Raw genomic sequence first — 26,897 nt, forward strand, 5'->3', positions numbered from 1 at the left:
TAATAACCGCCACCGCGCCGACCTCACTGTGTTGGGCGTAATGCGTGAAGTATCCCTACATATTTGTAGGAGGTATGCGTTTCACGCCGACGCGACCGCTGCTGATCGCAGTGTTTTTGACGCAATGCGTGAAGTATTCATGCAGTCATGTAGGCGCTATACATTTCACGCCAACCGGTGCTGACCGCACTACGTTTGACGCAATGCGTGAAGTATTCATGGTGTCTTGTAGGCGCTAATATGTGTTCCCTGCTGACCGGCGCGCCGATGGCTTCTCTTTTCATCTCAAGTCTTCGTCATCATTGTCCTCTGCGCCGCGCCGCTCCAGCCCAAATTGCGTGTTTAGTTTCTCTCTCAACCAGACTAATAAAAGGTGCTGTCTCTTGTATCACCGAAAGACGAACAAATTAGAAATTACTATACTTTATTTAACTCTCAGGAAATGAGAGATTTTGTCGTCATTTTTCGTTTGTAATTTTTTCTGAATCCGAACTTTTTTTTTTGATACCTACATTTGAAAAATTGCAAAATTTTCCGCCATGGGCCGTGGCCCATGTGGCCACCCCCTCAATCCGGCCCTGAACCTGCATCTTCCATCAAGAGAACTACCAACGAACGCCTCGATCGAGGTAAAAGTAACTGATCAATACGGCTTCATTCAAAAAGTTATGCAACTTTCCTCACATAATGTCCGTTCTCCATCCATAACGACATTTCGTTCAGGATTTACTTCATCTTTATTTCTAAACCCTTATTTCTAAAGAAAGTGTCTTTTTGGGCGGATCATATTATTTTAGCTAACCTGAATTGAGCATCAAAACACGATTCTGTGACCAGCACAACTGACCCATATCGACGGTGAAAGTCGGCAATCACATAACTCGGTTTGCAACGTCGCAGACTTCCTGTCATACTTTATTTTTTAAACGGAAAACTACTCAACGGTAATTCTTTAAAACTGCCGTGATTTTTCTTCTATGTGCGAGGAAAATTCTGCAAAAACTTCAAGGAATCATGTCCATTTGTTCTCCTTTAAAAAAATAACATAGTTTCGGAGATTTTCAGACACCGCAAACGAGTTATGTGATTGCCGACTTGCACCGTCGATCTATAAAAATACATTAATAAATTAGGGTCGAATTTAATTTGTGTCTATCCCTGAACCTCATCTCGAGTACTTCGGGAACTTTTTCTTCCTCGAGGATGACCAATTTGTTGATCCCGGGATGAGCTTTCAAGTAACAACCTGGTATATACAGAGTCACTTGGGGTCCAACACTGGGCCAATAACGACCCATGTTCCTGCCGTTCACAAATACTACGCCCTGAAAACAGATATCGCAAAATGTATTATTGCAATGGAACACATGCAATTTCCGGAAGTCTGCCACGTCGCAAACCGAGATACGTGGTCGCGGATTTACACCGCCGATATAGATACATAAGTGGCGTGGCGTGAATTGCGATATATCGATTGTCATGCCATTTAAACCTATGGTAAAGAATCGACTATTAAGGTGTTCTCTACGAACACCCTGTTTATCGATCCTCTCCCATCGGTTAAATGGCATTACAATCGATACATCGCAAAGCACGCCACGCCACTGATGATACATAGATAACGATTAACGTCTTCAACCAAAAATGCGTTTAAGGGTGAACATTGCGTGAAGCATATCATACGCATTTTTTTTACATGTTTTATAATCCCTCCGTTTGAAATAGAATGTGGTACCTTATCTTTTTATCTGATGTTTTTAAATAATTGCCGGTATTTTTAAAATTTCCCACTCACCGCAGCGGTCTGGTTATACAGGGTTATTCAAAAGTCACGCACCACTGGCCCTGAGGGTGGTGGTCATTTGAAATTTTTGAGTTGCTCCTCACCCTCCCCCCCAAGTTTTTGACTCCCCCTCTTCAAGAGGGAGTCAAAAACTGGAAAGTGCCTAAAAAATTGCCCCCCTCGATATAGGGAAAAACGTCATAATTCGCAAGTCGATAGGTATCCTAATTAGAACTAAAGTTATGGCGAGTGGTGCGAGACTTTTGAATAACCCTGTATAAGTTGATGGACAAAGCTACAGACAAAGAGGGCGAAGGAATGATGGAGTGAGTCCATCGGTAGTTGAAACTGGTGGCGGAAATGGACAGAGGAAATTAGTTCACTGTACTGACTAACATTATTTCACGAATACCTCCACAGTTAGTCCATCATTTTCCATCTGAGTCTTCAACAACCACCTGCTGCAACCAATGGGATCGCTCCATTTTCCCCTTGTCCTCTTTGCCTATAACTTTGTCTATCAGTTCAATAATCAGCCCGCGGAGAGTAATTAAGGCCCTCCCATAACGTCTCTGCAAAGGCGACAACTTTTACTCTGGAAGACTCAACATTTCCAGAATGGGTAGTTCCTTTACGCAAAGGGAGAAAATTATGGACAAACTATAGGGTCTCTCTTGGGTTGCCTATAGTTAGTCTGTTACCAACCTCCTTTGTTCATTGTAACCACCTACTTCCACCAATAGGATCCCTTCATATCCCTTTTGTCTTCTTTTTCTAGAGCTTTGTCCATCAATTTCAATAATTGACCTGCAGGTCCGATTATCGCACCTTCTTATCGCCTGAGGAGCTAGAAAGTGCTCACTAAGTTCTCCAAGTTTCGTCTTATTTGCCAAACGAATGAAGCAAATGTGGGTCTAGAGACAACAATAAGGTGATTTCAAGGGTCAAGTGGTGAAAGCTCCGAAAGAGGAAGTTCCTACCTGTGGGTCGATTGTTGAAATTGATAGACAAAGCTATAGACAAAGAGGACAAAAGAGATACGGAGTGATTCTATTGGTGGCAGTGAGTGGATGCGACAGACAAAGAAGTTAAGTAATAGACTAACTAAAAACAACCCACGAGAGACACTATAGTTAGTCCAGTCTACAACAATCACCCGTTCTCGTCAATAGAATCGCTCTATCATCCCTCTCTCTTCTTTGTCTATTGTTTTGTCCATTAAGCCCGCAGTTCCTTCGTGCCCCCAAAAACTTAGTTTCTTGCTGGTCAATTCAATTCAATGCGCGCACTCCATGCCGTACAAGCAAGCTCCAGTATGTTGCGGAGTAAAATCGTTATTTGAAGGCGCTTTTAAAAACGGGGGAGAGAAACATTCTATTGCTTTTTCTATCAATTTCAATGATCAGCCCGCTGTGGCCAGCAGTAGGCTATTAGGGGGTGGCTCCATTGGTCTCCGGTTCTCTTTTATCATTATTTTTTATCATCATGTATCACAAAGAATATCCCTGCCCCAGAAAATGCATGGGCTCAAGGAGCACAGTGCAACGAAAATATTGAAATTAAATTGCAATTTGATTTAAAAAAAATTGCAATATTTTTTTATCGTTTAGTCGCTTTATGCCGATTTTGAACGATCAACAAAATGAGTTTAATGTGTCAGAAAGATAGGCAATATGCAATACAATGAAAAATTGCAACTTATTTCAATTTTACCGCAATTAGTTTCAATAAATGGGGCCCCTTCAAATAGGAGCTAGGCAACATACACAACACTCAGTGGAATTGGAATATTTCGACGGTGAAAGTCGGCAATCACATAACTCGGTTTGCGACGTCGCAGACTTCCTGTCATACTTTATTTTTTAAATGGAAAACTACTCAACGGCAATTCTTTAAAACTGTCATGATTTTTCTTCTCAATGCGAAGAAAATTCTGCAAAAACTTCAAGAAATAATATCAATTTGTTCTCCTTTAAAAAATGACGTAGAGGCGGAGATTTTCAGACACCGCAGACGAGTTATGTGATTGCCAACTTTCACCGTCGATTTTTACTATGCAATTGCTATACTTATTGCAATCTGTGCTACTTGGGATGTGGCCCAGTGACTTGTGGAATCGTAAGAGTAATACTTACTTTGCCCCACCCGCTAGGGTCCAGGAACGTATCTGCAGGTTGGGCCGTATCTCCAGTCTCCTGGGGTAATTGGAAATCTGCCATGTAGAAAGCCGGCAGTTTTACCATTGAGCTGATAGGGGCGGTCATCATATCGTGAAGCGGCTCTATGTTCGGCAAACTAATTTTGGTCATGGTCCATCCCAGAAGTGGTCTTCCGTCCATCGAAGGAATCGACAGGAGACCCTAAGGGCAATATTCTTAAAGATAAAACTAGCGACTTCTGTGCGGGACCATCTAACTCAAGTCGATGTAAATTTTTTTTCAGTAAATTGAAGATCGAGCTAGGAAGCCAAAAATAAATACGCTGTATAATATAAATATAAGGGCACCGTCGGTTTACTTAGTTGGGTCAAATTTTACCTTTGGATTTTTTTTTTCTTTTTTTTTTCTTATATATATCTCTATTTCAAAAAGAAAATGAAACCTCAACACGGTAAGGCGCAAGTATCCATACTAATGAGGTTGAATTTTGTGACTTAACACCGAAAACTATTCATCGAGCAGTGGCGTTGCGTGCTTTGCGATTTATCGATTAATCTACCATTTAAACCCACGGAAAAGGATCGATTAATAGGGTGTTTGCAGCAAACACCTTAATGATTGATTCTTTACCACGGATTTAAATGGGGAAATATCGATAATTGATCATTTACGCCACGCGACTGTCATCGAGTCAAGCGTAACGAATTATACGCACGTATTTTATAATACTTATCTGAAATATACTTTTTAATGCCTCATATTTGAAAAAAGTGTCCATGAAGTTTTGACTCAGCATCTACCACTATATTTGAGCAATGTGATAGTTATATGAGGTACATTTCAATGCCAATTTGGCTGGCTTTCATGAAACATGGTAAAATTATTGAAAAAATAATCGAGCCACAAGCCAAAAATAAATCAAACAAGTAATATTTCAAACTACCTAGAGATGAGAAATACTAAAGAACTTACAGGAAACAAAACGAAACAAACGTTTCGACCGCCAACACTGCGGTCTTCCTCAGTGCAACAGGTGGAAACATTTTATAAAAACAAAACATAAATTTATAAAAAAAAAAAACTACAAAACTATTAGCAAACTAAGTTAAGTGAAAGTAGCGAAGTAGTATTTCTCATCTCTACGTAGTTTAAAATATTATTTCTTTAATTTATTTTTGACTTGTACCTAGCTCGATTATCTTTTCAACCATTTTACCATGTTATATGAGGTATTTGTAACTTTTTACCAAATTTAAATGATTTTATTTAGTTTGTCGTTTTATTTTCTTTTTAGATAATCCTCCGCAGGAAGGAGTACATCGCTTTTTGAAGGATGATAATATTAAAATGCATGACAACAGCATAAACACGCGTGATCTATACTAACCTTTAAGTCGCCTTGCATATGCGGATCGTAGTTGACGTATCCTTGATTTTCGACGAGTATGCTCAATTTTTTCCCTCTATCTTTTTGCAAAAGAGACAATGAATTCAGTCCAGATGATCTACTGAAAATAGCTCTTGGTTCCTGAAATTTAAGATATATTTTTAATCACAACACACGGCAAAAAAAAAGAAAAGTAAAAAAGTGAAGAAAAACGATTGAAAAATTAAAATCCTAATTTTTAGTCCAAGATATTAACCATCTAATTTATAGATTGAGATATCAAGTATCTTGTATCTGCAAGTATCATCTGATGTACTGCCGTGCTAAGAAAAACCGCCGTATGAGCCTTCAGGCGTTGCAAAATTTCCATTTATAAAACACGAATTTCCTGGTATACTTATGAACAGTTTTCTTCCAATTTTTTCAGATAATATTGCTTGCATTAAAAAATTCGAAAGTGGTCGTCGGGTATCTGATTGACTGGAGAGCAAGCGCGGGAAGCTCAGTTGCCAAGTTTCCTTCGATAAAAACCGAATTTACTGGAAAAATTTTGAATATTCACCCCCAAACATTTCGGACTATTTTGTACGCAATTTAATCTAAAATTTCTGAAAATTTCAAAGGAAAATGTGCGTGCATGTCGTCAAGAATACATGCCTTGTCAAGGGAAATTTGGCAACTCTCGAATGTTCATACGGCGTTCTTCCTCAACACGGCAGAGGATCAGTCGACCACGCTTTTTCCCTATTCAACGCGGGCGCTCATTTTCTCCATTGGCGGATCCAGCAAATTGGCAACACTGTTTTTCTCCATTTAACATAGGATTAAATGGAGGAAATTCGTTGTTGCCAAATTGCTGGATCCACCCCTGATTTTCTGTTTGCTTACCTCATCCAAATAAACGGTGGCTCGGTCTCGAACTTTTAAAATCGACAGAGTAGCGAAGTCGGGAATTTTTTTTGGCATATACGCTTCATAGAGCACATAACCTGAGTATACTTCCAACGTCTCAAAGCTCTGCGGGATTTTTTCGGAGAGTGGCTCATCGTCGTAGATTTCGGGTGCGTTAAAAATTGATACAACTGCGGATAACTTGACGGAACCGTAAGCTTTTTTCGGGAAGTCCATCGGTGTACTGTGCGTTGCGCCACTGAAGCTCAATTTATAAGAGTCTGCGAACTTACAATCGAAAATTAAGCGAATTAATAAAATAAAAAAGTAAACATCCTGATCCAAATGGACCACGCTTAGCAGAATGGAATCCAAGGCGCGTGTGTTATTGCCAAATTTAATTGGGCGATTTAAGTTTTTACACAAACACGTTTGTGCGAATCCTTGAAAATTTGAGGGAATTTGCTTCACTGGAAAAAAAAACACATTGGATCTAGAGTCCAGACTCTTGAAAACATCGACAAGAAAAAATACTCTTGATTCAATCGGATTTTTGCTTAAACCAAGAGCCAAGCCTCGTAATTTGAGCGGATTTCCTTTTGATTCAAGCTGAAATCTGATCGAATCAAGAGTATTTTTTCTTGTCAATGTTTTCAAGAGTCTGGACTCTAGATCCAATGTGTTTTTTTGTGTTTTTTTTCCAGTGTTCGTACGGTGCAGAAAATTCCATTTTATTAATAATTTTCACACAAACTTTTTACTTGGAAGATCAGCTTATGAGGAGTCGCCAAGTCTCAACAGCTACCTTGAAGTCTCCATCAGAGGATTAGAAGGTGGTATATATTTGTATCATGATTTTAAATCATACAATACACCGATGATGAAAGGCATTCAATGGAAGATGGAGATCAGCGGTTTTCTTAGGATTCGAAACCACCCTCTCCCTTCCTGAAAAAGGGCTCAAAGCTATATAAAACAAACATTTTCACCGCATTGTATCACCAGTGTATCGAATCTCCGAGAATATTGTAAGCCAGAAATATCAAAATTTGAAAAAAAGGAACTTAGCGGTTTTCGCATGATACGATTCAATTGCCGGTTCAACAGTTCACTTACTTTTTTGAGGGTGCTTCGTATCGCAAAATATTTACTCGTAAGGTCTCCTGCCTCACTGATTGGCGCATCATAGTCATAGGATGTTATGTCAGCTTTGTAGGGCTCGGCATTTGCACCTAGAATCATTTAGATTATACATTTTGCAATTGAGGACTACTTTTCACCTCACTGATGACATTCATTAATTTTCACTCGCATTCAATGGAAGGAAACGAGGTTCCTTGCTACATGGGCGGATCTAGAGTCCCTTTATACTGAGAGTCAAGACAACACCCCTCATGGAGTCACAAACGGGAATAAAGATTACACAAATTGAACGTTTTTCGTAATCTTTGATCGGCTCATTCTTAAATTCCTTTCTCCGTTCCTTCTCTCATTCCGTTTGTTCCTTGTCGAACCCGAAATTCCTCGGTCCATTCCAGATTATTATCTTTGCAATTGGTGAAAATGTAATCTTTATTCCCGTTTGTGACACTGTGGAGGCCTAAAATCCGATTAACCAATCAGAAATGGATTCGCATTGTCTTGACTCTCAGTATAAAGGGGCTCTAGGCGGATCCAGACACTTCGTACGGGGGGGGGGGGGGGGGGTGCGGGGCAGTGGCGTGGCATGCTTCGCGATATAGCGATTGATCTGCCATATAAACCTATGGAAAAGTATCGATGAACAGGGTGTTCGCAGCGAACACCTTAAGAATCGATTATTTACCACAGCTTCCAATGGGGAAATATCGATAGATCGAAAAGCACGCCACGCCACTGGTGCGGCCAGAAAAGGAGACCAGGAGGTCCGGCCCTCCGAAAATTTTCGAAATTTTAAAGCATCTAATATGCAATTTGAGTCGATTTCGTCACGAATAATTATCAAATATGGACGTATTTCTGCCAAACAGAACCAGAGACATGTGAACTAAAAGGGGTGTGCTCTTTCGTCGAGAGTCATAAGAATGAATGGGAATCATAAAGCGCCAGTGACGTAGGCGGCGATGCTGACGCGACGACGCACAGAGGGTCGAGTCAATAGGAGAGGTCGGACAAAATTTGGAAACTTTAAAAGCTTATAACTCCGTTTATGCAAACTTTGAGGTTTTAAAAGTGGCTGCATTGGTTTCCTCGTGAAATTCTTTTCTAAAAACAACCCTTGAAATTTAATATCTGACGAAATGAACATCAAAATTTGCAGTTTTAGTCAAAAATTTCTTGTCCGACCTCTCTAATTGATTCGATCCACTGTGCGACGCGACGGGAAGAACGCGGGCACGGGAGTGCTCTTCAACTCATGAGCCCTGTCCACAACGCTCTTGTCTGATGCCCATGGCTCACGAGTGCCGCATTCAGTTGGCACATAGTTCCGTTCGGTGGAATGTAAAATCCCGCTTTTCCATTTCCCCGAAGGGCATCACGCCCACTTTCATATTGTTCCATATCAACGGTGAAACGACCAAACCACGTATCTCGGTTTGCGACGTCGCAGAACTTCCTGTCATACTTTATTTTTAAATAGAAAACTACTCAACGTCAATTCGTGAAAACTTCCGTGATTTTTCCTCTTTGTGCGGAGAAAAATCTGTGTAAATTGTAAGGAATGATATTGATTTGATCTCCTTCAAAAAAATAAAATGTGAGTGGAGATTTTTAAACACCGCAAACGAGATACGTAGTCTAGTTTCACCGTCGATATGCAGCTTTCTAGAACACGCCTCATCTTATTCCCTCGAGAAATACGTCCACCGAAAAAAAAGGAGTTACGGACTATGCAGACGTGCCGTCGGTGCTGGGCTCAGAGGCCGAAAGTTCGGGATGCTAGAGCTGTAGCTTCGATCGCTCCGGGTGATACGCCCGGAACTTTGGGCCTGTGAGCTCGGAACGCGGACGGCATGTCTATATAGTCCGTAAGTACGACTTCCACAATAGGAGTTTTTTTTCCAGTGTCCATACAAGCGCCCCTCCTTCATCTTTCCACCGTCCCCTCCATCATTCTTTCCTCCCTATTTCCTCCTCCTTTTTTCGGGCGAACGGGGGAGGGGATTCACGCCCCCTACGCCAACCCCCCCTCCCCCTGGATCCGCCTATGCCTTACCATCCACAGAGACAAGAGACCCTCCACTTGTATCTTGGCCGTGGTGGTAGCTTTTACTTTCGGGACTTCAGCGTTCTACTGTTGACTTACCCCCTTGGTTAACGTTCAACAACGTGTTGGCAGTTTCGTTTTGCAAACAAGCCGAAGTTTGGGAAACTTGCTTGGCTCATGACGTCACCCGAAGCTCATCATCCACCATGTAAGCAGGTCAACAGCCGCGAAATGAAGGTGATGACTGTTCTGCAGTGCTCAGGAAAAACGCCGTATGAACCTTTGTGCGTTGCCAAATGTCTTTCTATAAAATACGAATTTTAAACTTTTTAAAACCGGAAAACTTGTGAAAATTCTCCGTCCAATTTTTCAGAGAATTTTCCTCGCAACGTGATCTGATGTATCAGAAGATTTCAAGTAGAAATATTCATTATTTGTCTTAAGAATCAATATTTTCGGAGGGGAAATTTGGCAACTCTCGGATGTTCATACGGCGTTTCTCCTCAGGACGGCAGTGTTGCTCCCTCACAATTGGACTACATTTTGCAATTTGGAAATATAAATTCTAGCCCGGTTCAAAAACAACGTATGTGCCATTAGTTCCCCTATGCGCATGAGTGTTTTTCCAGAAGAGCCAGAATTTATAGTTCCAAATTGCAAAATGCAGTCCAATTGTCCATAAGGAATTGTTGAATCCCCGAGAGTAAAAGCTTCCACCTGTCGCCAAGAGGTCAAGAGGACTGCATTTTGCAATTTGGACCTATAAATTCTGGCTCATCTGAAAAAACACTTATGTGCATAGGGAAACTAATGGCACATACGTTGTTTTTAAATCGGGCTAGAATCTGTAGGTCCAAATTGCAAAATGAAATCCAAGAGGTCTCTTGTCTCTGGCCATCCATTAAAAGTTTGTTAGAGGGTTCAAACCTGACGTGAAGCCAAAATTAGTTCCACCGTGGATCATGTAAAGGCAGACTGAGGCGTTGCGATTGAGAATATCCGTCAAAGTTTCGACGATTGCATCGGCTTCTTTCCCCTCGAGGGGTCCCGTCCAGTGCGACAACCATCCGGAATAGAACTCAGAGTTGACCGAGGGTCCTCCTCTGTTTCGGTAGCTCAGTTGATCGAAGACAGCGTCAACGTTAGCTGCGGAAAGTTGGCCAGAAAGGTTAAAGGTTGCCGGCCAGGTTGGCCTAGAGTCCCTTTATACCGAGAGTCAAGACAATGCGAATCTATTTCTGATTGGTTAACCGGATTTTAGGCCTTCACAGTGTCACAAACGGGAATAAAGATTACATTTTCACCAATTGCAAAGATTATAATCTGGAATGGACCGAGGAATTTCGGGTTCGACAAGGAACAAACGGAATGAGGAAGGAACGGAGAAAGGAATTTAAGAATGAGCCGATCAAAGATTACGAAAAACGTTCAATTTGTGTAATCTTTATTCCCGTTTGTGACTCCATGAGGGGTGTTGTCTTGACTCTCAGTATAAAGGGACTCTAGGTTGGCCTAGCGGTCAGCGCGCCTGACTCTAGGCCAATAGGTCCCGGGTTCGAATACCGGTGGTGGCGACAAATTTTCACGGAACTGACGAGTGGATCTGCAGAAACAGATTCTACTCGGCCTTAATCCCTGAAAATTTGAAAGCCGGAGCATGAATATGCTAAAATCCCTCTGATGTCTACTGACAATAAAGGAAAATAACCTCTACGTTAAATTCATGTCTATAGATGGCTGTAGATTCCTAAACTGGAATAGAAGCCAAATAAACTGCAAAGTTGTACGGAGACGACGAGACTGCTTTTGAAACATCAAAAAACAGACCATGCGATAGAGAATTTGCATACAAATTGTTTATTGCTTCATCTGAAAGCGCTTAAAGAGCTGATTTAGCAGTATTTTTTAGGATTTTTTGTTGAGGGTCGGCTTATTCTCATTTTACTCTCATCATTTATTTTTATTGTTTGTTTGTTTGTTTGTTTGTTTGTTTGTTTTGTTTTTGTTTTTTTTTTTTTGTTTTTGGTCTACCCTGGTAAAAATTGGCGATAGGAGCTGCGTTTCAAAATACCGTAGAAGTTCTTATAGCCGACTGAAGAAGGCGATAGAAAATCATATAGCTTGCTGTAGAAAGTGGAAAAAATTACACGGCCGGGCTACACGAAGCGATAAAAAATTATGCAGCCGGGCTATAGTTCCTATCGCCGGGCTTTACACTTTATCGCCGGGCTTTACACTTTATCGCCCGGCTGTTGCTTTTTTGCCATCGATTATAAAAGGCTATAAGAAATTGTGTAGAAATTCGTGTGATTTGTAAATCCTTAAATACCTAACAGGGATACTTCACGCATTGCGCAATGCGTGAAGTATCCCTGTTAGGTTTGTAGGCGCCAATGCGCGTTTCGCGCTAGCTGCCCGCCTGCCGCGCCGCAGTGTGCCACGGCGCTTGAAGCAACTATTTTACACCAGAGGTATTGCACAGTATCATACGAAACTGAAGGCGCTCTAATACATTAGGAATGGCAGGCATCCATCAAAAGTACGGCCCAAAAGAGAGCAGTAGTCCAAAAACTCACTAGTCCTAGCATCCGTAGTTAGTAACGTTTCGCATACACTTTATCGCCAGGCTGTTGCTTAATCGCCATCGGCTATAAAAGGCTATAAGAAATTGTGTTTCCGGCTATAGAAGCTATTAGAAATCTTACAGTCGGCTGTAGGTCTATGGTATTTTGGAACACAGATTCTACTGCCAATTTTTACCAGGGTATTGAATTGTCTATCAGTTTCAATGATCAACTTAATGATTCACGTAATAATTTTACATCTACATTGAATTAATTGAATCCTGTCCAACCGCAGGAGGATCCAGACATTTGAATTGAGGGGGCAGAGAGGGGTCCAGGCGGCCTCTCCAAAAAATATTCGAAATTCTAATACATCTTGTATCGAACTCCGAAACCACGCATCTCGTTTGCGATTTTTTAAAAGTTCTGCTCATTTTTTTTTTTTTTTTTTTTTGAAGGATATAAAATCAACATCATTCCTTGAAATTTTTTTTCAGAATTTACATCGCACAAGGAAGAACATTTCCGGACGTTCTTAAGAATTGACGTTGAGCAGTGCTTCTTTCAAAAAATGAAGTATGACAGGAGGTCTGCAGCATCGCAAATCGAGATACGTGGTTTGGGAGTTTCACCATAGATACACAGTTTGAGACAATTTCGTCGTTGAATAATTGGACCGAGTTTATCAGAAAGGAATCAACCCTCATTTTCGAAAAAATTGAGTTAAGAATGTATTTGAGTCCCTCTAGGCGTATATTTTCTCTCACCCAAAACCCAAAGTCGAAAAAATAAATGAGTTTATGAAAAGACGGGTTAGAGTATATTTTCTGTAATGAGACTCATGGAGGAATAATCCCTCAAATCTGTTTTTCTCAGTTTCAACCTGATGTGGGCTGGTTCCTTTCTGATAAACTCGGTCCAATTACCAAACTGGAACGAGGCACGAATTTCAGCATTCTGATACATGTTTCGTAACCAAAATTTTACGTAAAATACGCCACGCACAATGAAAATTACCACAATTAGCTCCTTACGAAGATATTTAATGATTCTTGATCCGTGAATTCAAACCATCCACTCATGAAAACTCAATGCTCTACGTGATTCACATCGCTCGCTAAACGTTATCATGACAGTCTCTGCGATATAAAACTCTGGCAACCTCAATCTTGACGCTTTGGCTCAGCTAAAGCAAATTGCTTATAGTTTGAACAACACATGGTGGGAAATGAACATTGCTCGATTGAGAAGCTTTCTGAAACCGTTGTAGTGCGCGATTTAACTCACGTAGAGCTTTGAGTTTCTTGTGAGTGGGCAGTTCAAATTCTTCGTAACCAATGTGAAATTAAAATGTTAATATCTCCGTTAGGAGTTGGTTTCAGTAATTTTCGTTGCACGAATCGTGTTCTACGTGAAATTCTGGTCATGAAACATGTATCAAAATGCTGAAATTCGTACCTTGTCTAGTGGTCCTTTCTGTCCTCTCCTTTTCTGTTTCTTTTTTTTTTTTCGATAAAACGGGGGGGGGGGGGCACTTGGATTCGCCTATGTGTACGAATGGGGGGGGGGGGGTCAGGAACTCACCTCCAGCGCCAAAATCGATCGTGGGCAGGACGCCTGGAGGAGGCGCGCACTTGTAAGTGTTACTTCCTGGATCCGTCGTGTACAAGATAGCATTTCTACCCACATAACTTGTCATCTTCTCTGTCAGCCACCGGTAATGACCCTCGTCACACTGGAAATAATTCCCATACTCGTTCTCGACCTGTTGTTGATGTGAAGTTCCATTACTTTTAAGGTGATTCGTCAAGCTCAAGTGACATGGTCGAACTGGCATGCAATATATCGAATCGGTTAGGTCAAAAATCGCGGAAGATTTTGAATTGGACGTATTTCTGTCAAACGGAACTAAGCGCCAAATTGAGTTCCTTTTGAGGAATTTAGAATGCCGGATAGCGCGTTCTGTCAAACGGAACTAACAATGAGTGAACTGGACAAGGGGAGACCCTTGATTCATGAATGGAACAATTATTCGAGAAGATATGACGGAATGATCTAATTTGCTAAAATACATGTGTTTAAATGGAAAATGCCGCCAGATGACGTCACTAGGCGGTGCATTTTTTCATGTTTAAATCCATTTTGATACTGTTTCCCATATCAGAGAAAAATTATGGAAAATACTATGAAATCAGCTCTTTGAGCACGTTCAGATGCGGCAATAAAAAATTTGCGTGCAAATTCTTCATTTGTAAAATTAGCTCAATATTTTTGCACTGTGTTACGGTCGGGACGGCAAATGGAGTGGAGAAAGGAGGTGCTTTGGGCGGGGACTGAAGGAGGGAAAGATAGAATAAAGGATTCGCCCGGTGTCAAGTGCCATATGTGCCTTGTGAAGACTGCAAACGATGTTTTTACGCATTTGTTTACTTTTCTTACTCAGCGTTCAAGTCTCCAAACGCATCGTTGCTCCTTCGCCGTTAGGAGAGGGCGCATCTCAATGGAGATGTTGCATGTGTGAGGAATTTGCGATTTGACTATCGATTCTCATGTAAAAGTTCGCGAGAAACACGATGGTGCCACTGATTTTCTCTGAAATCAAATCCCGCAAGCTCAAAAAAACGCTCTCAAAGTTGAGGCTGTAATGGAGGGGATATCCCACGCTATCCTGAGGGTCCACGTCTACATCAAGACAAACTCTCCATGCAAACTGGGGAGCAAATACATTAGCAGGGTTGCCGTGTTTTCACTTTTGGAGTTCCCAAATAAAGTGGCAGCCCTGTCAATGTATTTGCTCCCCGTCTTTGCATGGAGAGTCTGTCTTGATGTAGAGGTGAACTCTCAGGATAGCGTGGGATATCCCCTCCATCACGCCCTCAACTTTGAGAGCTCTTTTTGACCTATGACCTGGCCTATGCTCTGACCTATTCAATCCACTGTCCTCTCTCATTACATAGAGAGGTATCTCTTCACCCTCACTTTCCATGCCCTGGCGGATTCAGCAATTTGTCAACACCGGATTTCCTACATTTAATGCAATGGAAATGTATCGATTTTTGGAGGGGTCCCGTGCTCCGACAAGAATCGATTATTTAGCCAGGTTTTCGCCGACCTTGGCAACCATTTAGCTAGTTTTCCGAGTTCATCGAGGCCGAATTTTCTGCTGCGACTTACTTGTTTTCTTTCTCATTCTAAAGTATCACTATTATCGACCTCCGTTCACGATACTCGTGGGCATATTATTTGTGAATCATTCCCAATGAAAAAGTTTTCTTTTTCAATGTAAAGTATCATTATTCTTGATTTCTTCAGTAATTCAGAGGACACTTCATTAATTTTAAGCGCAGTATAATTAATAAGGCAGCGCTTTTTGATTTCGACTTGCCTCTGAGTACTAGTATACTAGTGCTAATGCGTTTAAATGGCGCACCAGCTCATCGATGTGTAGGCTTTTTGGGGGGGGGGGGGTCCATTTTTAAAATAAATAAAGCTGTGAAAACTGTATTTTATGCTTTTAACGTAATGCGCAGGTAGTTTCGATCGTTTGTCTAAAAGAAAATTTCTTAGCGGTAGAGTAATTCTTATCGAAATTGATCGTTGAACTCAAATGAAGCCTAAAAAAAACGCGCCTGATGAGCTCAACGGTGAGCTCATTTTCGGGAAACAAAAATACGCGTTTACGGTTTCCTTGGTAACCTTTGTTTGCTCTCAGCTGATGTTTTATTTCCATTTCCCAGCCAAGTCGACGGAGTTTATACGTCCTTTCTTCACTAAATACATTTACTAACACCTGAGCGCTTTTCTAATACGACAGTATTAGAACTTTCCAGCTTGTTTTAGTTTTCCCCTCCCATAGCTTGGAAAATCGCTTTCGGCTTTCGATAAGACATGGTCTCAATACATAAGCCCACTCTATTTCGATGATTTCTCGGGCAGTGGCGAGGCGTGCTTTGCGATATATCGATTGATCGGCCATTTAAACCCATGGAAAAGTATCGATAAACAGGGTGTTCGCAGCGAACACCTTAATAATCGATTCTTTAACATAGGTTTAAATGGCACAACAATCTATATATCGCAATTCACGCCGCGCCACTGCCGTCGGGAGACCGCAAAGCAGAGCTCAGTGATAGTGTACGGTAAAAGTATGAGGTAAAAAAAAAATATCGAACGCATCGGTATAAAATGATGCCCTCGCTTTTAAATTTTCAGTGTACATAATGTTTAAGCAGAAGTTACCTGGACCATGAAGATAGGGCCTCCATTTCCGTAGAGTAAAGGTTTAATTTTCTCGAATAGGATCTGGAACCATCTGTCTACGAAACTCTGATAAGCTGTTTGAAAGAAAATTACAGCTAGTATCAATCATTCAATAAGTACAAGATATAATCATTAAGATGGAGAGTCTGCCAAAAATGTGTTCATTTTTTCGGGAACCAGCGGGCTGATTATTGACATTTATAGGCAGAGGCGGATCCAGCCATTTGGCAACATTGCCCTTTCTCCATTTGAACCTATAGAAATGTATCGATTTTTGGAGAGGCCAGTGCTCCGATTAGAATCGATTATTTAGCAAAGGTTTAAATGGAGGCAATCCGGTGTTGCCAAATGTCTGGATCCGCCTTTGTTTATAGGCAAAGCTATATGGACAAAGAATGTAACGAGTAACTCGAGCGATTCTATTCGTTGAAACAGGAGGTTCTTATAGATTAAGGGGGAAATGATGGACTGACTATAGGGTCTTTCGTGGGTTTCCGTTAGTTAGTCTATTCTGCCGTGCTAAAGAAGAACGCCGTATCAACATTCGAGAGTTGCCAAATTTACCTGGATAAAACATGTATTTTGACAACATTCATGCATGTTTCCCCTCGAAATTTTCTATTATTTTAGATTAAATTGCGTACAAAATTGTCTGAAAATTTTGGAAAATAATATTCGTGATTTGCCCAGTGAATTCGGCTTTTTTCGAAGGAAACTTGGCAACGTCTGAAGGCTCATACGGCGTTCCTCCTTAGCACGGCAGTATTGCTTACCTCCTTCGTATATTGCAACCACCCACTTCCACTGATAGGATCGTTTTATTTTCCCTTTACCTTTTTGGTCTATTGTTTTGTCTATTAATTCCAATACTTAGCCCACTGCTGTGTGCGGATGGCCAGCGACCAATGGGCCAGGACGACCACGCCATGGGCCAAGCCGCCTGTTTTCTTTGTCTTGCGTTAAAGTCTCCAGCGCCTCGATTGTTGTATCGATATCGAATGACCTTGATTGATATATAGCACTGTTACAATAGGGAGTTATCGATCAATCTCACTCGATAACGATGCAACAATCGACCCGGAGGAAATGCGATTTTTGAAGTGAAGCGCAGGATGACTCAGTATGCCTCCATGTTTTCTTTGTCTTTAATTTCTATCGCTTTGTCTATCAATTTCTATAAACTTCTTGCCCAAGCAACTGATTAAAACGTGGTTGAAGTCAAACCTCATCATGTGGAAAGCCTATATTTTTACTTTGCAAGTTCAAAGCTTGTTTTGAAGACGCAGTAGTGCGCAGTTTTTGGCACACTTACATGTATATGCTGCATTGGCGGATCCAGCAATTTGGCAACACCGGATTTCCTCCATTTAAACCTATGAAAATGTATCGATTCTTTGAGGGGCCGGGTGCTCCGACAAGAATAGATTATTTAGCATAGGTTTAAATGGAGGAATTCGGTGTTGCCAAATTGCTGGATCCGCCTCTGGTATGCTGAAAAATGTAAAACTTGCAAGTTGCAATACCGCAGCACCAAAATCATCCTGCGCCGAAGCTCAAATTTTTACGAGGGGCTTGTACAATATCATCATGAGTTTTCACTCTAGCCCTATGTCTATAAATTCTCTATGTCCCGGACAGAGAGAATTTAAAGACATAGGGCTAGAGTGAAAATGTCCCTCGAAAAGAGACAAAAAAAAGTCCATTTTTTTAAGGCTCTTCTAGAAAGAGAACGAAGAAGTCTAGAAGAGGCACCTCGAATTGAAGTCGAAGTTTACGCTTTTTCAAAATCGCTTAGCGAGAAAAATCTCATCGGTATTCGACATTTCCGTTTGAAGTAAATGAAAAATTTAGTTTTTAATGTTCGTAAAGTTTTTGTTAAGGAAGTATACCTACCTGAAATCACGATCGGAATCGATTGTTTTTTTTATTTTCATTGTGTTCCAAAGTGGCATTGGTGGCAACAAGTTAGTAAAATTTTTGAGAAGGTTTAGTATGTATTGCAAATTTCCAATCCACTCTTTTCAAGGGCCTCAATCTCATCAATGAAGCCACACATTTCAATAAATGCTACCGATCGTGTAACTTCCTTTTTCATAACACTTGAATTCATCGGAGAATATGATCAAATCTCGCGAATTGAGTGTTTTAATTTTTAAATTAGTTATTACCTAAAATATAGAACGATCTTGAATGCACCCTTAAAAAATTTGAAACCTTGCATTCTTGAAAAGTTTGAGTAATTTTTTTTTTTTTTTGAAACGGTAACACTTTAATAATGAAGTCTTAAAAGAACAGCAATTTTTGTTTCTTTTCCCCCTTATTTTTTTAACGCGCAGACCGCGTATCCCAAGTAGCAGTGATCGCGATAAATAGCGATATCATCGGTTGGTTATCGCGATTAAATCGGTGGAAATATATCGAGATATTATCGCATTAAAAATTGCGATTGATGGCGATTAAATCGCTACACATCGCAATTTTTGGCTCGATAACATCGTGATCAATTTTCTTCGATAAAATCGAGATTAAATCGCCATTTATCGCGATTCTTATTTCGAAAATATCGCGATAAATTGTCGAGCTATAAAATCGCACCTTTATCGACGAAAATTTATCACGATTTTATCGAACCAAATGTTGCGATGTGTAGCGATTTAATCGCCATATATCGCAATTTTTAATGCGATAATATCTCGAATATTGCCACCGATATAATCGCGATAACCAACCGATAAAATCGCTATTTATCGCGATCACTACTCCTTGGGTGAAGTAAGTACTAAAGAATGCCGAAGAGAATCATGAAAGCCAAAGTTCTATCGAAGAGAAAGAGAGGAAGGTGAGGACTAAGATGGCAAGATGAGGTAGAGAAAGATCTTAGAGTTATGAAAGTGATAAGATGGAAGGGAAATACCATGGACAGAGTAGGAGTACAGCCCACCCCGGGCTGTAGCGCCATTAGTAAAAAGTAAAAAAACCACTACTTGGGTATTTGGGTTACTGGCGTTTTATTGACAAGCCATACTCGTATGACCTTTACTGATAATGACCCTACACTAAATACTCACCAGGGTCTGAGGTGCGAAGCTGAATGTCCGAATTCCCAGCCAACATCCATGCAGGAAGACCACCCTGAGAGGACACATAAATTCATGAGAATTTCAAAGTCGTGCATCTGCTGCGGTGCGGCGTGCTGCTAGCTCAAAACGCGCACTGACGCCTACAAACCTAAAGGGATACTTCAAGCACTGCGCAATGCGTGAAGTAGCCCCTTAGGTTTGTAGGCGTCAGTGCGAGTTTTGCGCTGGCAGCACTCCGCGGCTCTCCCGGCAGGCGCGGGCGGGTGGGGTACGATTTCTTGCGGAGAGAGCTCCCTGGCGGAGAAACTCGTGTATCGTATAATTTTTTTTTTTTTAATTTTCGACTCTTAAAATTACACACTGGTCGTGTGTAGGAATAAGTGAACTCTCAACGCTAGATGAAGTGTAATAATGAAAAGTATAGGTCGTGAAATTCTCCCCTATGCTTTGTCGTAAGCTTTCTGGTCTACTTTTATATAAAAAAACCTGGGTGATATTTTTAAAATCTGATTAAAGCGGGCTCGTGTAGGGACTATCACCTGTCGATAACCGAAAAAATTATGGAAATCGGCCCAGTAAAACGCTCGGACGAACTATGACAAAAAATAGAAATTTACATTGTTCATATGGGAGAATTCGTAATGTAAAAAAAAAAACCCTGGTCATATTTTCGAAGTCTGAATAAAGCGGGCTCATTTAGAGACGATTGCCTGTCGATAGCCGCAAATATGAAATTAAGCGTTACCAGATATGCAAATTTAAGAGGTCTCTGAGCTTAAAGTGTAGAAGATTGCTACTCGCCCATTTGAAGCCGTGTAATGCTTATCAATGGCGTGGTGTGATTTGTGGTATATCGATTGATCTGCCATTTAAACCTATGGAAAAGGATCGATAAACAAGGTATTCGCAGCGAGCACCTTAATGATCGATTCTTTACCATGGCTTCAAATGGGAGTATCCGCAAAGCACGCCACGCCCACGCCACTGATGCTTATCGATGGTGAAACTCCCAAACCACGTATCTTATGGTTTGCAACGTTGCAGACTTCCTGTCATACTTTATCGTTTAAATGGAGAACGACTCAACCTCAATTCTTAAAAACTTTCGTGATTTTTCTTCTCCGTGCACATTGTGAGAAAACTTAAAGGAACGATGCATTGGCGGATCCAGCGAATTGGCAACATCGTTTTTCCTCCACTAAAACCCATGGCAATGTATCGATTCTTGGTGGGGCTCGGCGCTCCGATAAGAATCGATTATTTAACATAGGTTTACATGGAGGGAAACCGGTGTTGCCAAATTGCAGGATCCGCTTCTGCAATGATGTTGATTTGTTCTCCTGCAAAAAAATGAAATGGGAGCGGAGATTTTTCAGCTCCGCAAACGAGTTATATGGTTTAGGAATTTCGCCGTCGACATTGGATAGTTCCTCGCTTTGCTCTACAGGTTGAAAAGCATGTTTTCTCACATACTATTCTCTCCCCCAGCACGTTAAGTGATCAAAGTTGCCAGATTGTGCAATTAAATGTGGATATTTTACATGGATTTAAATATGAGGGAAATGCTGCTTTTTTTTCAGCACTATCTGGCAACTATGTACGTGGATTCGTTAAAAATGAGTATCTTACCAGAGTTCTTTCAGCGCAAATGTATGGTCCAGGGCGAAGCAGAACCAATAAATTTTCCTCTTGGGCTAATTTGATAAATGAAACTAAGTCATTTTCGCCGGTGAAATCAAATTCATTTGATTGAGGCTCATGGGAGCTCCATTCAACATACCTGGAGGTTTGAAATGAAAAGGACTTTTAGAAAGAATAATCATAATTTTTATATTTTTTTCAGTCATCTTTTTTTGACGTGTTAATATCTGCTTTAGTGGAAAAAGGGGGTAAGTTCCGAGTCACTCCTCCCAGCACAGGGCGCCTCCTCGTAATGAAAACCATGAGTAAGGGCACAAATGGACTGCATTTTGCAATTTGGAACTATAAATTCTGACTCTTCTGGAAAAACCCTCATGTGCATGGAGAAACTAATGGCACATACGTTGTTTTTAAACCGGGCTAGAAATTATAGTTCCAAATTGCAAAATGTAATCCAAATGTCTTTCAATATTCTCATGGAACACGCATGCCACCCGAGTGTTATAGCACTCCTAAAAATGGCAACACTGTGCGCTTTCGAGCAGGAAGCGCACACAATTTCAAAGTCTCTATTTCTTGCCCAATTTCTACGACCCTCTTCGTGTAACTGTCATCTTAAAAATCTCCGCTGCCATTTTATTGTTTTCAAGTAGAGCAAATCAATATCACTTCTTGATTAGAGAATTTGCAGGTGTCTGACATTTGATGAGTTTCCTGTCTAAGTGGAAACTACTGAGTGAACTGAACACGAGGATACCCTTGGTTCATATATTGAACAATTATTGGAGAAGATATGACAAAATGATCCAATCTGCTAAAATGAGTGTGTTTAAATGGGAAATGCCGCCAGATGACGTCACTAGGCGGTGCATTTCCTCACTTTTGAATCTATTTTTATACTATTTACTATTTAAGATAAAAATTATAAAAAAGATTGCGAAATCAGCCCTTCAAGCACTTCCAGATGAAGCAATAAAAAATTTGCTTGCAAATACTCCATTGATCAAAGAGTTTTCTTCGCACAGAGAAGAAAACCCCGCAAGTTTTCGAGAATTGCCGTTGGGTAGCTTCCTGTTTAAAAAAAATTGGTACCTACGATAGGAAAGCCGCAACGTCGCAAAGTGAGATACGTTGTTAGGGAGTCTCACCGTTGATATAGTACCTATACAGCACATCGGTTGATTTTTTTGAATAGTTCGGAGAAATGTCGAGGAAATCAAGTATTTGTATGTTTTCGCGAAACTTGGTCTTTGGCAGTTTCGTACTTGCCGGCGCACACTGGGCCGAATCAATAGGAGAAGTCTGACAAACTTTTGAAACTTTAAAAGCTTATAACTCCGTTTATACAGAACTTTGAGGCTCTGAAAGTGGTTTCATTGGTTTCCTCGTGGAATTTTCTTCTAGAGGCTCCCCGTAAAATTTAACATGTGACGAAATAAACATCAAAATTTGCAGTTTCGGTCAAAAATTTCATGTCCGACCTCTCTAATTGACTCGATCCACTGTGCGGCGAACTGGTAGAAGTTTTTCCTTCCGGGGCTCCATCACTCCCCTGGTAAAAATTGGCAGTAGAATCTGTGTTCCAAAATACCATAGACCTACAGGCAGAGACTGCATATGATATGCTTCGATAGCTCATAAAGACAATCTTACAGCCGGCTGTAAGATTTCCAATAGCTTCTATAGCCGGCTACACAATTCCTCATAGCCTTTTATAGCCGATGGCGATTAAGCAACAGCCAGGCGATAAAGTGTATGCTAAACGTTACAAATTACGGATGCTAGGACTTGGTGAGTTTTTGGACTACTGCTCTCTTTTTGGGCCGTAGTATCTTGATTCATTTTGCTAGAAAAGCTCCGTACTTTTGATGGATGCCTGCCATTCCTAATATATTAGAGCACCTTCAGTTTCGCATGATACTGTGCAACACCTCTGGTGTGAAATAGTTGCTTCAAGCGCCGTGGCACGCTGCGGCGCGGCAGGCGGGCAGCCAGCTCGAAACGGCGCCTACAAACCTAACAGGGATACTTCACGCGTTGCGCAATGCGTGAAGTATCCCTGTTAGGTTTGTAGGCGCCAGTGCGTCGCCGCTCCGCTTTGTGTTAGGCTCTAATATTCAATCTGGCGGAGTCAGCGTTCCTCAACTCATGATTTTGAAATGTTTTCACATCCTGTATGGATTATTCTAATTTTAATTGATGAAAAAAAAAATGTATTAAAGGATTATATAATGCGTGTTTTGTAAATATTAAGGTGGTTCCGTATCAAACTTAATGATTTCCAAAGCACATGAATTTCTAAACAATTTCTTGTAGCCTTTTATAATCGATGGCGAAAAAGCAACAGCCAGGCGATAAAGTGTAAAGCCCGGCGATAGGAACTATAGCCCGGCTGCATAATTGTTTATCGCTTCGTATAGCCCGGCCGTATGATTTTCTCCGCATTCTACAGCCAGCTATATGATTTTCTATAGCCTTCTTTAGCCGGCTATAAGAATTCCTATGGTATTTTGAAACGCAGCTCTTATCGCCAATTTTTACCAGGGTCAACTGTTGACCTACCTTCTCGTTGGGTGTCGAGCAACTTGTTGAAATATTTGTCAAAGAACGTATTTAAATCAAAAGGAACTAAATCCGTTCTGTCATGAATCTAAACGTAATTAAGACAAATAATAAAATCAAGCAAATACCTATAGCAAGGTATATATGATTTATAAAAAATTTAAACGTACGAAAAAAAGTAATATTTATAAAACACATAGTTATGATAATAAAAAGAACAGAAAAAGGGAATAGTATTAAAAGAAATGAAAGCTTTTATGAAAATGGTATCAGTTAAGTAGAACAAAAGCCATTTTACAATAACCTAAACTAACTTAAAAACCGTAATATTAGCTATACTTATTTTAATGACTGTGTTGGTTTGTTTTAGTGGCTTAAATTACTAAAAGCATAATAGTGAAGTTATTAGGATAATTTTAACATTTTAAGATCATACTAATAACTTCAGTTTATTTTTATTTTTTTTTTTTAGATTCACAAGAATGCATGTATGTCAGGACTCACTTTACAATGGATATAGTTCTCTTTGATATAAATACGTCCAAATAACCTGTTCAATTTTCCAACGGTTGGAGATTTGAACTTACGTGGACACAGCGTTGAGACCGAGATATCTGCATTTCCGAAGGCGATCTTTCCAGTAGGCCCGCGGGATCCGGAAATAGTGCAATTCCCCTGCCACGTATTTGAATGGCTCCCCATCTTTGCGAAACACTCTCGCCGCATTATCTACTTCAATAGTCCTCGGTTTTCCTGAGTCCTGAAAATCATATGAAAATGTAACTTAAAAAACTTCGTCAACATTTTCATTTACGGAAGACTTCTCGATTGTCCGACGGTGACACCTTTATCATTGAGAATCAGTGAGAACGAAAACACACCGACTTGAAAAAATGGAAATTATCAAGACGCACACAGTACCTGCTGCACAGTAGGCGCAGAAGTTAGTGTAGGAAAAATATTTTTGGTGCAGAAATACAAATACTTAAGGAAATTTTAAAGGTCAAAATTGGAATAGATGCGCTAACTTCAATGACCTTCAGGAATATTGACTGTCTTCAATGACGTTGAGCATTTTTGAGTTACCGAGTTGGTGTGTTTTCGCTCTCACTGATTCGATTTTTTTAGCGCTGAAACGTAGTCGCAGAACTTCTCTGAGTAGTCTGCGGGGTGACTATTGAAATTGATGGACAAAGCTATAGACAAAGAAGACATAAGGGACATGGAGGGATCCTATTGATGGAAGCGGATGGTTGCAATGGACAAAAGAGGTAGGTAATATACTAACTTAAGGCAACCCACGAGACTATACTCAGTCCATTTTCTCCCTCAGTCTACATGAGCTACCCATTTCACCCATTAGGATAGCACCATGCTCCCTACGTCTTCTTTGTCTATGGATTTGTCTATAAGTTTCAATAATCAGTCCGCAGGTATCCATTACCTACTCAATTTTGAGTTTTTGTGGACTAGGTCTGATTCTTAAACCCGCGTGGAGGATCATACCTATTTTTATCTCAAATAATGCGTACCTTAGAAACATTTGCTTGTGCTGGTGCCAGTGAATAAATTATGCTGCACGAGAAAAGAAAACAAACCGGATAACTCATTTTAGCTCTGGAGCGTCAAAAAATCTTCGAATCCAGTGCGAAAACTTGAAGCAATGCAACACGAATGAAAACGCGAGCTACCAGTATAGCGGACGCGGTAGGAGGAAAAATGGGCACGCTTCTCTGGTGGATAAGAGTCTATTGTTTGGAGAGAAATACCCAGAAAAACACATTAGTGATAATCTAATATGTGTCAATCGAAGGTATTGTTTCAACTGGTCGCCCGCAAGAAAGGCATTAGTTTTGCCCGAGGTAAGGTAATGAAAATGATGAGGAGAAGAGGAAGAAAAATAAGAAAAAGAAATGAGGAAGAAGAAGAATATTAGAGAAAAGGGAGAAGGAATATAGAAAGAAGAAATGTAAAAGAAAAGGATTAGTGTTATTAGCGTGAAGTTGAACGCTTACTCGGAATACACTCAATAAATAGATTTTCATCAAATGGGAAACATTTTATGAGGAGGGGTTTGGAGGATGAGGCGCATTGATGCAGTTCTTTTTAAAAAATTGAGGTATCAAGGATTTCAACCAAAACTATTCCTGAAGTATATTAACAAAAGCAAATATAAACTGATCATTTAAGCAAGTTTTATTTTTGCTCCTAATAAACTATAATTCAAGACAAAAATTACCTTTGTAAATTTTATTTTTTGCATGAGTTCAGTAATTCTTTTGCAAAGAATGTAAGTTGCATAATCTTGGCAACATTGGATTGCTCTCGGTTCCTTTTTGCAAAATGCAATCCATATATGCCATTGGTTTCCTTGGGCAGAGAGGTGCTTTTATGGAGGAGCTGGAGATAGTAGTTCCTTATTGCAAAATGTAATCCAATGGAGATGTTGCATGTGTGAAGAATTTGCGATTTGACTGTTGATTCTTATGTAAAAGTTCGCGAGAAACACGATGGTCCCACTGGTTTTCTCTGAAATCAACTCTCAAGCTCAAAAAAAGCTCTTAAGTTGAGGCCAAAATGGAGGGGATATCCCACGCTATCCTGAGAGTTCACCTCTACATCAAGACAGACTCTCCATGCAAAGATAGGAAGCAAATCGTTGGAGCAAATATATTGACAGGGCTGCCACTTTATTCGGGAACTCTTAAACTGAAAACACGGCAACCCTGCTAATGTATATTCTCCCTACTTGGCATGGCGAGTTTGTCTTGATGTAGACGTGGACTCTGAGGATAGCGTGGGATATCCTCTCCGTCACAGCCTCAACTTTGAGAGCGTTTTTGAGCTTGCGGGAGTTCATTTCAGAGAAAATCAGCGGGACCATCGTGTTTCTCGCGAACTTTTACATAAGAATCAATAGTCAAATCGCAAATTCCTCACACATGCAACATCTCCATTGAGGTACGCCCTCCCGCGGCGGGCGAACAGCGCAACACGCGCACTGGCGCGGCGCCTACAAACCTAACAGGGATACTTCACGCATTGCGCAATGCGTGAAGTATTCCTGTTGGGTTTGTAGGCGCCAGTGCGCGACTGTAGGTCTCGTGCTGGCTGTGCGCCGCACCGCGGCTCTCGGGTGACTCTTTGTCGTAACCAGTGAGAACCGGACTGAGAAGCACTGAGTACATCAAGACAGACTCTCCATGCAAAGATAGGGAGCAAATACATTGACAGGGCAGCCACTTTATTTGGGACTCTAAAACTGAAAACACGGCATCGCTGCTATGTATTTGCTCCCTATCTTTGCATGAAGAGTTCGTCTTGATGTAGAGGTGGACTCTCAGGATAGCGTGGGGTATCCCCTCCATTTTGGCTTCAACTTG

At 40.7% G+C, this 26,897-nt stretch overlaps 1 protein-coding gene across 1 annotated transcript; it reads right to left on the reverse strand.

Moving 5' to 3' along the window:
• On the reverse strand, nucleotides 1-25,418 carry LOC109040561 (beta-galactosidase-like). Its single transcript, XM_072305232.1, has 12 exons — nucleotides 25,047-25,418; nucleotides 24,102-24,274; nucleotides 20,941-21,091; nucleotides 19,300-19,363; nucleotides 16,211-16,305; nucleotides 13,556-13,736; nucleotides 10,335-10,553; nucleotides 7,337-7,452; nucleotides 6,218-6,508; nucleotides 5,330-5,470; nucleotides 3,919-4,143; nucleotides 1-1,325 (listed from the first exon to the last, which is right to left on the reverse strand). The coding sequence occupies exons 1-12, from the start codon at nucleotides 25,122-25,124 to the stop codon at nucleotides 1,122-1,124; spliced, it is 1,938 nt and encodes a 645-aa protein (XP_072161333.1). The 5' UTR covers nucleotides 25,125-25,418; the 3' UTR covers nucleotides 1-1,121.
• Nucleotides 25,419-26,897: the final 1,479 nt, after the last annotated feature.

The sequence above is a fragment of the Bemisia tabaci genome, chromosome 10 (assembly GCF_918797505.1).
Source record: "Bemisia tabaci chromosome 10, PGI_BMITA_v3".
Taxonomy (NCBI): Eukaryota; Metazoa; Arthropoda; class Insecta; order Hemiptera; family Aleyrodidae; genus Bemisia; species Bemisia tabaci.